Source organism: Oncorhynchus gorbuscha, linkage group LG14, assembly GCF_021184085.1.
Source record: "Oncorhynchus gorbuscha isolate QuinsamMale2020 ecotype Even-year linkage group LG14, OgorEven_v1.0, whole genome shotgun sequence".
NCBI classification, from domain to species: domain Eukaryota; kingdom Metazoa; phylum Chordata; class Actinopteri; order Salmoniformes; family Salmonidae; genus Oncorhynchus; species Oncorhynchus gorbuscha.
In genome coordinates, this window is record NC_060186.1 from 1,803,041 (window position 1) to 1,816,331 (window position 13,291).

Here is a 13,291-nt window from a genome sequence, read left to right on the forward strand (position 1 = left end):
ATCATCCATTAAAAACACTGTCTGATTAGAATTAATAATATCCGAAAATACCTTTTTTTCATTCTATGTGCTATGCATTTTGATATCGTTTTTGCAGCACAACACTGAAGTAAGGGGCCTCAAATGTTTTTAAATGGTCTGGATCTTTATATTTACCACATGGCTCCATTTTTAATAATAATTAAATCAGACCTTTTTGTTGAGTATCTGCTAATAATGGTCCCATGAGTATATCAAAAAAGTGTTGGTATACATTTTACATTACATTTAAGTCATTTAGCAGACGCTCTTATCCAGAGCGACTTACAACTGGTCTGCCATCCAGCCCATCCAGTTTTTCTGTACTTAAAGGCTTTAATTGTATCAAGAAGTTCCTCCTGTTATTTGGCATGAGTCTTTCTATACAGATGTTAATTTGACATTATTAATATAAGTAATTAAATAATGAATTAAAATAAATAAAATAAAATAATTAATATATTTAGATATATATACTATTTATATATTTAAGCACTTTGCTTCCTCTTTCAAATATATAGTTTAGTGAATCACGGGTGACTGCCATTTGTAAACAAGTTTAAGTAAATTACTTTTGGTTTTCCTGTAAACGATAGATATTATATTATTTCTCTTTAGACATTTTTAAAATAAAAACCCTTGAATGAGTAGGTGTGTCCAAACTTTGACATGTACTGTGCATATGTATGTATGTATGTATGTATGTATGTATGTATGTATGTATGTATGTATGTATGTATGTATGTATGTATGTATGTATGTATGTATGTATGTATGTATGTATGTATGTATGTATGTATGTATGTATGTATGTATGTATGTATGTATGTATGTATGTATGTATGTATGTATGTATGTTTTGTATGTATGTATGTATGTATGTATGTATGTATGTATGTATGTATGTATGTATGTATGTATGTATGTATGTATGTATGTATGTATGTATGTATGTATGTATGTATGTATGTATGTATGTATGTATGTATGTATGTATGTATGTATGTATGTATGTATGTATGTATGTATGTATGTATGTATGTATGTATGTATGTATGTATGTATGTATGTATGTATGTATGTATGTATGTATGTATGTATGTATGTATGTATGTATGTATGTATGTATGTATGTATGTATGTATGTATGTATGTATGTATGTATGTATGTATGTATGTATGTATGTATGTATGTATGTATGTATGTATGTATGTATGTATGTATGTATGTATGTATGTATGTATGTATGTATGTATGTATGTATGTATGTATGTATGTATGTATGTATGTATGTATGTATGTATGTATGTATGTATGTATGTATGTATGTATGTATGTATGTATGTATGTATGTATGTATGTATGTATGTATGTATGTATGTATGTATGTATGTATGTATGTATGTATGTATGTATGTATGTATGTATGTATGTATGTATGTATGTATGTATGTATGTATGTATGTATGTATGTATGTATGTATGTATGTATGTATGTATGTATGTATGTATGTATGTATGTATGTATGTATGTATGTATGTATGTATGTATGTATGTATGTATGTATGTATGTATGTATGTATGTATGTATGTATGTATGTATGTATGTATGTATGTATGTATGTATGTATGTATGTATGTATGTATGTATGTATGTATGTATGTATGTATGTATGTATGTATGTATGTATGTATGTATGTATGTATATACTGTATATATAAAAAGTATTGCATATCTTTAATATTCTCCACAATTAATGAGTAATATGTGTAATAACGTAGGCAGTTCATACAGAGGATTGTTACCTACAGTGGGGAGAACAAATATTTGATACACTGCCAATTTTGCAAGTTTTCCTACGTACAAAGCATGTAGAGGTCTGTAATTTTTTTATCATAGGTACACTTCAACTGTGGGAGATGGAATCTAAAACAAAAATCCAGAAAATCACATTGTATGATTTTTAAGAAATGAATTTGCATTTTATTGCATTTTAGGCAGTAGTTACTCTTCCTGGGGGTTTATTTTGGATTCCCATTAGTTCCTGCCAAAGCAGAAGCTACTGTTCCTGGGGTTTAATATGGATCCCCATTAGTTCCTGCCAAGGCAGCAGCTACTGTTCCTGGGGTTTAATATGGATCCCCATTAGTTCCTGCCAAGGCAGGATCCCATTAGTTCCTGTCAAGGCAGCAGCTACTCTTCCTGGGGGTTTATTTTGGATTCCCATTAGTTCATGCCAAAGCAGAAGCTACTGTTCCTGGGGTTTAATATGGATCCCCATTAGTTCCTGTCAAGGCAGCAGCTACTCTTCCTGGCGTTTATTATGGATCCCATTAGTTCCTGTCAAGGCAGCAGCTACTGTTCCTGGGGTTTATTATGGCTCCATATTACTTCCTGCAAAAGCATCAGCTACTCTTCCCGGGGTCCAGCTAAATTAAAATTACAGGCCTCTCTCATCTTTTTAAGTGGGAGAACTTGCACAATTGCTGGCTGACTAAATACTTTTTTGCCCCACTGTACATGGATATATTTACAAAAATATATATGGGGGATTGGAAATTATGCAGACAATTACATTGATGGAAGCAACAATTTTCCCGCAATATTAAGCTGATCCACCCCTTAAATATTTTTTTTTTATTAAAATTTAAAAAAGTGTGCCCTCAGGCCCCTAATCCATTACCACATTTCTACAACACAAAATGTGCACCTGTGTGTATAGTGCGTATGCTATCGTGCGTATTCATGTGTCTTTGACTATGTTAGTCTTGCTTCACAGTCACCGCTGTCCCATAAGGTGTATTTTTTATCTGGTTTTATGTCTAATTTGACTGCATCAGTTACTTGATGTGGAATAGAGTTCCATGTAGTCATGGTTCTATGTAGTACTGTGTGCCGGCCATAGTCTGTTCTGGACTTGTAGACTGTGAAGAGACCTCTGGTGGCATGTCTTGTAGGGTAGTCAGGATGTCTGAGCTGTGTGCCAGTAGTTCAAACAGACAGCTCCGTGCTTCCAACATGTCAATACCTCTCACAAATACAAGTAGTGATGAAGTAAATCTCTACTCCGCTTTGAAAATGTCAGTGAAGACACTTGCCAGCAGGTCAGTGCATGCTCTGCATACACGTTATGGTAATACATCTGGCCCTGCGTCCTTGTGAATGTTAACCTGTTTATAGGTCTTACTCATATCGGCTACTGAGAGCGTGATCACACCGTCATCCGGAACAGCCAGTGCTCTCATGCATGGTTCAGTGTTGCTTGCCTCGAAGCGAGCATAAAAGGCATTTAGTTTGTCTGGTAGGCGTCACTGGGCAACTCGTGGGTTTCCTTTTGTAATCCAAGCCCTGCCACATCTGACAAACATCAGAGCCTGTGCAGTAGGATTCAGTCTTGGTTCTGTATTAATGGTTTGATGGTCAGTCGCAGGGCTTCGTGGCGTTTCTTATAAGTGTCCGGATTTGAAAGAAGCAGCCCTTTAGCTCAGTGCTCAGTGCTCACTGCAGATGTTGACTGTAATCCATGGCTTTTTGTTTAGGATTGCTAATGTCTCACTGACCACAATGAGAATAGATTGATCACCGACAGGACTAAGTTGCTACTGTCTCACTGACCACAATGAGAATAGATTGATCACTGACAGGACTAAGTTGTTAATGTCTCACTGACCACAATGAGAATAGATTGATCACTGACACGGACTAAGTTGCTAATGTAATCTCACTGACCACAATGAGAATAGATTGTGTTTGTGATGTATCGTTGCTCATCAGCCATCACGAACATATTCTTACAAAACTGATGTCTTCAGCATCAGGGGATATCATTGTGTTCATACGTACAATAGATCTTCAATGATCTATACAAAATCTGGTTTAATAATATAGACATTACATATGTGTAATTTGACATTGGGGTTATAGATCACGACTCCCGTGTAATGTTTGACCTGACATTACATAACCTGTTGTAAACAGACATCAATCACAGTCAACCTCTAATTTAGTCTTAATTAACATAACTAAATCCCACAGCCACTGGAGAACACACCACTACCTAATTACCAACCGCCCCGAATCATGTTTCCATTCATGGGTTAAACCACGTGGATGAAATCACTACAAGGAGATTCCACTTATTTAAAAAAAAAGTTAAAATGTGTTTTTTGTTTCGAGAAAACGTTGCGGACGTATTCAGAGTCAGACGCATTGCGGTGAAGAAACTAACGTCCGTGGGCGTGGTGTAGAGTTTGGCCAGTAGCATGGAGTTTGGGTAGCCAGCCAAATAGTGAATGATGACACAGTCCCATACAGATACGCACCTTTCTGGAGAGATGATGTTCTGTTCTCTGCTCCTGAATATGGACTTACTCAGGCTGTATGAATAGAAAGACGTAGTACTTAATGATTAATGATGGCTATACAGTATTTTTTATTTATTAAATTTGTATTTAACCTTTATTTAACCAAATCAAATCAAATTAAATGTTATTTGTCACATACACATGGTTAGCAGATGTTAGTACGAGTGTAGCGAAATGCTTGTGCTTCTAGTTCCGACAATGCAGTGATAACCAACAAGTAATTCCAAAAACTACAATTCCAAAACTACTACCTTATAGACACAAGTGTAAGGGGATAAAGAATATGTACATAAAGATATATGAATGAGTGATGGTACAGAGCGGCATAGGCAAGATACAGTAGATGGTATCGAGTACAGTATATACATATGAGATGAGTATGTAAACAAAGTGGCATAGTTAAAGTGGCTAGTGATACATGTATTACATAAGGATGCAGTCGATGATATAGAGTACAGTATATACTTATACATATGAGATGAATAATGTAGGGTATGTAAACATTATATTAGGTAGCATTGTTTAAAGTGACTAGTGATATATTTTACATCATTTCCCATCAATTCCCATTATTAAAGTGGCTGGAGTTGAGTCAGTGTGTTGGCAGCAGCCACTCAATGTTAGTGGTGGCTGTTTAACAGTCTGATGGCCTTGAGATAGAAGCTGTTTTACAGTCTCTCGGTCCCAGCTTTGATGCACCTGTACTGACCTCGCCTTCTGGATGATAGCGGGGTGAACAGGCAGTGGCTCGAGTGGTTGCTGTCCTTGATGATCTTTATGGCCTTCCTGTGACATCGGATGGTGTAGGTGTCCTGGAGTGCAGGTAGTTTGCCCCCGGTGATGCGTTGTGCAGACCTCACTACCCTCTGGAGAGCCTTACGGTTGTGGGCGGAGCAGTTGCCGTACCAGGCGGTGATACAGCCCGACAGGATGCTCTCGATTGTGCATCTGTAGAAGTTTGTGAGTGCTTTTGGTGACAAGCCGAATTTCTTCAGCCTCCTGAGGTTGTAATCCGTGATTGACTGTAGACCCTGCCACATACCACTTGTGTCTGAGCCGTTAATTGAGATTCTACTTTGTCTCTATACTGAAGCTTAGCTTGTTTGATTGCCTTGCGGAGGGAATAGTTACACTGTTTGTATTCGGTCATGTTTCCAGTCACCTTGCTCTGATTAAAAGCAGTGTATCGCGCTTTCAGTTTCACGCGAATGCTGCCATCAATCCACGGTTTCTGGTTTGGGAATGTTTTAATCGTTGCTATGGGAACGACATCTTCAACGCACGTTCTAATGAACTCGCACACCGAATCAGCGTATTCGTCAATGTTGTCGTCTGACGCAATACTGAACATATCCCAGTCCACGTGATGGAAGCAGTCTTGGAGTGTGGAGTCAGATTGGTCGGACCAGCGTTGATCAGCGCGGGAGCTTCTTGTTTTAGTTTCTGTCTGTAGGCAGGGATCAACAAAATGGATTCGTGGTCAGCTTTTCCGAAAGGAGGGCGGGGCAGGGCCTTATATACTAATGTTTTAACTTAGGAAGAGTTCAGAAATGAATATTGGGTGGAATAACCCTGATTTTCAGCTTTCATGTGTCTTATCATGCCCTCCACCACTTATCATGCCCTCCACCACTTTGATCATGAGGAATTCTAAATCAGGTGAACAGAAGGACAGATGTTGAATAATGTAAGTTCATATTCATGGCAATATCACCACTTATCATGCCCTCCACCACTTATCATGCCCTCCTCCATCCATAAAGCATACGCCCTCCACCACTTATCATGCCCTCCACCACTGGTTGCACCGTTATCATGCCCTCCACCACTTATCATGCCCTCCTCCACCACTTATCATGCCCTCAGCATCCACCACTTATCATGCCCTCCACCACTTATCATGCCCATCCACCACTTATCATGCCCTCCACCATGCCCTCCACCACTTATCATGCCCTCCACCACTTATCATGCCCTCCACCACTTATCATGCCCTCCACCACTTATCATGCCCTCCACCACTTATCATGCCCTCCACCACTTATCATGCCCTCCTCCACCACTTATCATGCCCTCCTCCACCACTTATCATGCCCTCCACCACTTATCATGCCCTCCACCACTTATCATGCCCTCCACCACTTATCATGCCCTCCACCACTTATCATGCCCTCCACCACTTATCATGCCCTCCACCACTTATCATGCCCTCCACCACTTATCATGCCCTCCACCACTTATCATGCCCTCCACCACTTATCATGCCCTCCACCACTTATCATGCCCTCCACCACTTATCATGCCCTCCACCACTTATCATGCCCTCCACCACTTATCATGCCCTCCACCACTTATCATGCCCTCCACCACTTATCATGCCCTCCACCACTTATCATGCCCTCCACCACTTATCATGCCCTCCACCACTTATCATGCCCTCCACCACTTATCATGCCCTCCACCACTTATCATGCCCTCCACCACTTATCATGCCCTCCACCACTTATCATGCCCCTCCACCACTTATCATGCCCTCCACCACTTATCATGCCCTCCACCACTTATCATGCCCTCCACCACTTATCATGCCCTCCACCACTTATCATGCCCTCCACCACTTATCATGCCCTCCACCACTTATCATGCCCTCCACCACTTATCATGCCCTATCATGCCCTCCACTACTTATCATGCCCCTCCACTACTTCATCATGCCCTCCACCACTTATCATGCCCTCCACCACTTATCATGCCCTCCACCACTTATCATGCCCTCCACCACTTATCATGCCCTCCACCACTTATCATGCCCTCTCCACCCTCCACTTATCATGCCCTCCACTTATCATGCCCTCCACCACTTATCATGCCCTCCACCACTTATCATGCCCTCCACCACTTATCATGCCCTCCACTTATCATGCCCTCCACTGCCATGCCCTCCACCACTTATCATGCCCTCCACCACTTATCATGCCCTCCACCACTTATCATGCCCTCCACCACTTATCATGCCCTCCACCACTTATCATGCCCTCCACCACTTATCATGCCCTCCACCACTTATCATGCCCTCCACCACTTATCATGCCCTCCACCACTTATCATGCCCTCCACCACTTATCATGCCCTCCACCACTTATCATGCCCTCCACCACTTATCATGCCCTCCACCACTTATCATGCCCTCCACCACTTATCATGCCCTCCACCAGTCTTTCACATTGACGTTATGCCACTCCTGGCGCAAAGATTCCAGCAGCTCGGCTTTTTGTTAATATTATCTATGCCAGCTACATAGACCATCAGGCTGTTAAATAGCCATCCCTAGCCAGCTACCACCCGGTTATTCAACCCTGCATATACATAGACATGGAATCACTGGCCACTTTAATAATGGAACACTAGTCACTTTAATAATGTTTACATTCTGCTTTACTCATCTCACATGTATATACTGTATTCTATTCTACTGTATTTTAGTCAATGCCACTCTGACAATGCTAATCATAATACCCATATATTTCTAAAATAATTTTACTTTCAGATTTGTGTATTGTTGTGAACTGTTAGGCAGTACTGCACTGTTGAGCTGGGAACACAAGCATTTCGCTACACCCGCAATAACATCTGATAAATACGTGCATGTGACCAATACAATTTGATTTGATTATTAGTGATAAGCACCAATATGGAAACTCTATAGATGTCATCAAAACATGTTTGAAGCCAAATGTTTTCCTTCCAAGTTTTTTTAGTTCATTCCAAGTCGAATAGCAGCCTTTTTGATAATTACAATAGTAATTTAGTAACATAGTAACATTGTATCTAAAAAAATATATAAAATTAAATGAACCCTGAACACTCAGCTAACTCTCCCAACTTCACACACACACACAGTGAGGGGGAAGTGGTAGCAGAGGGAGAACATCTTTATAAAGTAGAGAATGCCACATACGTGCAGAAGGTTAATTCGTTTTTACAAGGATTCTGATGTTCTCGTTCCGTTGGGAATAACAACTGTGTCAATGTTTCATTGTCTGTTCACTTCCATGGCTTTGTGAAGTCCAGACAACTGCATGCTGATTGCCCATTTTTTTTATTACCTTCATTTAACTAGGCAAGTCAGATAAGAACACATTCTTATTTTCAATGACGGCCTGGGAACAGTGGGTTAACTGCCTGTTCAGGGGCAGAACGACAGCGATTTGAACTTGCAACCTTTCGGTTACTAGTCCAACACTCTAACACTCTAACCACTTGGCTACCCTGCCAAGGACAATTGTGAATTTTCTTGCAGCCTAACCTTTTCCAAATGTCTAAAAATCTTTTTTTTTTGTTGCTTTGTCATTATGGGGTATTGTGTGTGTGTGGGGGGGGGCAATGTAATCCATTTTAGAATGAGGCTGTAATTAAATAAAATGTGTCAAAAGTCAAGGGCCCTTAATACTTCCTGAATACACTGTATATGCAGCCTTTGAAATAAGATTCCGTAAATCAGTAACCATTTATGAGACTCACTTAGATAATTCCTTTAATGATACCGCAGTAGCAATACAGGGATATAATATCTACAGAAGAGACAGGAATGCTTATGGGGGAGGTGTTGCTTTATATATTTAGAGCCATTTCCCTGTACTGTGTAGAGAAGATCTCATGTCCAGTGTTATTGAAGAGGTTGCAGGTTTACCTCATCTGAAGCCATTTAGGGGTATTTCTATAGGTCACCAAGTGCTAACAGTCAGTATTTAGACAATGTGTGTGAAATGCTCGATAGTATCATCTACACTGATTGAAGTGGATGTAGCAAGTGACATCAATAAGGGATCATAGCTTTCACCTGGATTCACCTGTCAGTTTATGTTATGGATGGAAAGACATGGTGTCCTTAATGTTTTGTACACTCAGAGTGTAAACGCAACATGTAAAAAGTGTTGGTTCCGTGTTTCATGAGCTGAAAAAAAAAATACAGGAAATGATCCAAAAAACGTAGTTCTTTCAAATGTCTTTACATCCCTGTGGGTGATCATTTCTCATTGGCCAAGATATTCCATTCACCTGGTAGGTGTGGCATATCAAGAAGCTGATTAAACAACGTGATCATTACACAGGTGCACCTTCTGCTGGGGACAATAAAAGGCCATAGACATGCTGACTGCAGGAATGTCAACCAGAGCTGATGCCAGAATTTTTTATTTCTCTACCGTAAGCCGCCTCAAACGGCATTTTAGAGAATCTTGCAGTTCGTCCAATTGGCTCCAGTCTTGGTGTGAGCCGAATTAGTAGGAACTGGTACTCACTGAGCAAGTGGTGTGACTTCCGATACACACATGGTTTTGTTCAAGTATTGTAGTTTGTTTGACCAATTCTTACAATGAGAAAACAACCAAATGGAAAAAATACATTGTAACAAATAACCCTGATTCAACTATAACAAACAATCTGAGAGAAAATGCCCCACAGACCTTTTGTCACGCCTTGGTCATTGTATTTTGTGTTTTCGTTATATTATTTGGTCAGGCCAGGGTGTGACATGGGTTTATGTTGTTGTATGTCGTATTGGGGGTTTGTATTATTGGGATCGCGGTTGAATAGGGGTGTTGTATAGGCTTGGTTGCCTGAGGCAGTTCTCAATCAGAGTCAGGTGATTCTCGTTGTCTCTGATTGGGAACCGTATTTAGGTAGCCGGGGTTTCGCTGTGTATTTCGTGGGTGTTTGTTCCTGTCTCTGTGTAGATTCACCAGATAGGCTGTAATTAAATTTCACGTTCCGTTTGTTTTTTAAATTTTGTAATAGTTATTTCATGTATCGCTTTCTCCATTAAGTAACCACTACGCTGCATTTCGGTCCGACTCTCTTTCTACAAACGTAGAACTCCGTTACACCTTTGCATGCCATCGGGACAACATCAGACTGATTTACATTGCTAGTTGGGTCATGGGGTTGGGATTTTCCCATGGGTCTGGGTTTGTTGGATCCAAAGCTAACGGTTGTTGGTTTGCTCTTAGTGGGACTATAATTTGTTGGTTTTATCTAATTGTACCTCCTAACCAGTGTGAATACAACAGGAAGCTTGTTGATGGGCCCATCAGCAGGCCGTTAAGTTTGCTGAGAGGGTTTGAGAGGGTTTTGTGCCTCCAGGAACATTTACATTTACATTTAAGTCATTTAGCAGACGCTCTTATCCAGAGCGACTTACAAATTGGAACAATCATGTTTGCTCTTTTTCATAATAGTGTAGGGTAACAGCAATGATTAACCAATATCACAATATAACTTGTTTATATCCTTATTGTTGCCCACCACTAGTAACTGTGTGCAGTACATCTCTGTTATCTCTGTAAATGATCTAATGGGTAACATTAAGGAAATATAGGAAAGAGCGTTTTGAAGTACCAAGTATCATGACTTGTTGGGAGGATTTCTCAGTTCATATCAACTAACCTGGTGTTCCTCTGGTCCTCATCAACTGGGATATCTCTGTTGGAAGAGTCAAACCAACCCCTGTGAATATGAATCCATCAGAAAATCCACATTATAGCATCATTAGGGTGTAATAAATTAACAGAAACTTGATCTTACCCATTGAGCCTTTCATTGAAGAAGCTGTAGTGAACATACCTTTCGGAAGAGAGGAGAAAATCAATTCAAGTCTGTCATGAAAACATTTAAAGGCCTTATTACACAAAATGTGCTGCTTTTCTTCTACATCAGATTAGCAGCTTGTCTTTGAAGCCTAATTTATACGCAACGCAATAATGCAATTAGCTACTGAAAATGGGGATCCAGCTTAGTTGAGTTGAGTTACAAATTATGAGCTACACAAGTTTACATGATCCTTACATTATCCTTACATTACCTTGGATGTGGTGTGGGCAAAGCCTCATTCATGCTACATGCGTGTGTGCATCTATTAACCTGAAGTGCAAACCATAGTGTATATAGTAGTATATAAATGTAAGCAAGATATTCAAACTATACAGGAGCTTTTCAATTAAACCAGATTGCACACTTGAATAATGCAATGATTAAAAAAAGTGTGAAATGTTTTTATTTTTAAAAGGGTTTAATCTTTAGCTATTACGACAACAATGATGCGTTATTATGCATGGGCATGTGGCCTCAGAGAGAAAATGTGTTCATTTAAAACCAGGTGAGTAATATGTGAAGTAAACGCTCATCCTGGTGAGTAACTTTCCCTTAAGAATCCTCAACGAAATGTATTAAAATCGAATAGTTAAAATTCAAATACAGAGTGACCTTAGATTGTGACAAATTGCCGCACTTGACCGCTGCTCTTGAATCATTCGCACGGTGAAAGCCCGCCGCGCTATGAAACCTTTTGCAGACACTTTGATATTACCAGCCGCAGTTGAAATGGTAAAAGCAAGGAACAGAAACTACAAACATCAACACCTTTGTCAGAAAACACTGTGGAACTGAGAAGTGATGGCATCAAATCAAGAAGAAACTCTAACTGAACGACTCCAACTCCCCACCTTTATGTTCTCCACATGGACGTTAGCTGTGGGGTCCGAGACGCCCTGCATTGTCTATAGTTCTCCACATGGACGTTAGCTGTGGGGTCCGAGACGCCCCTGCATTGTCTATAGTTCTCCACATGGACGTTAGCTGTGGGGTCCGAGACGCCCCTGCATTGTCTATAGTTCTCCACATGGACGTTAGCTGTGGGGTCCGAGACGCCCCTGCATTGTCTATAGTTCTCCACATGGACTTTAGCTGTGGGGTCCGAGACGCCCCTGCATTGTCTATAGTTCTCCACATGGACGTTAGCTGTGGGGTCCGAGACGCCCCTGCATTGTCTATAGTTCTCCACATGGACGTTAGCTGTGGGGTCCGAGACGCCCCTGCATTGTCTATAGTTCTCCACATGGACGTTAGCTGTGGGGTCCGAGACGCCCCTGCATTGTCTATAGTTCTCCACATGTCGCGGCATGCTATTCACGAGGACATTGTCTATAGTTCTCCACATGTCGCGGCATGCTATTCACGAGGACATTGTCTATAGTTCTCCACATGTCGCGGCATGCTATTCACGAGGACATTGTCTATAGTTCTCCACATGTCGCGGCATGCTATTCACGAGGACATTGTCTATAGTTCTCCACATGCTATTCACGAGGACATGCTATTCACGATGCTATTCACGAGGACATTGTCTATAGTTCTCCACATGTCGCGGCATGCTATTCACGAGGACATTGTCTATAGTTCTCCACATGTCGCGGCATGCTATTCACGAGGACATTGTCTATAGTTCTCCACATGTCGCGGCATGCTATTCACGAGGACATTGTCTATAGTTCTCCACATGTCGCGGCATGCTATTCACGAGGACATTGTCTATAGTTCTCCGCATGTCGCTACTAAAGGAGTCCTTTCTCCTGACTCTGAAAAGCACCAAAAGACAGATGCACAGGGCCCCTGCTCATCTGCGTGAACGTGCCTCAGGCATGCTGCAAGGAGGCATGAGGACTACCGATGTAGCCTGGGCAATAAATTGCAATGTGCGTACTGTGAGACGAGCAAAATAACAACACAATGACATGCAATCACATGAATTGTTACTCTCTCTAATTAATGGTCCGTATGTAGCCAAACGTAGTTGCTGTTCGTTCCATTTGTTTCGAAATGGATAAATAGTAAAAAGAATAGTCCATAGAGACACATACCAGCTCTACTTGTAATACTGCTACTACCCGCAGTACTACACCTACACCTGTCGACGACACAAGTTGTTCTGCTTCCACAAGCACATCCAATGCCAGCATCAGTAATTCTACATGTTGTTGTTAGCCCAGCTAGCATGTTAGCATGGACACTGACAGGTTGTTAGCCCAGCTAGCATGTTAGCATGGACACTGACAGGTTGTTAGCTCAGCTAG

The 13,291-nt window shown here is 40.8% G+C and overlaps 1 protein-coding gene across 1 annotated transcript in view; it reads right to left on the reverse strand.

Moving 5' to 3' along the window:
* The window catches only part of LOC123995843, a 105,416-nt gene extending 94,140 nt beyond the window's left edge, over positions 1–11,276 (reverse strand). The window contains exons 1-4 of the mRNA XM_046299525.1: positions 11,245–11,276; positions 10,968–11,006; positions 10,830–10,889; positions 4,344–4,397 (exon numbers count right to left, since the gene is read on the reverse strand). Of these exons, the coding sequence (XP_046155481.1) occupies positions 4,344–4,397; positions 10,830–10,889; positions 10,968–11,006; positions 11,245–11,276 (185 nt within the window). The remainder of the gene's footprint in view (positions 1–4,343; positions 4,398–10,829; positions 10,890–10,967; positions 11,007–11,244) is intronic.
* Positions 11,277–13,291: the final 2,015 nt, after the last annotated feature.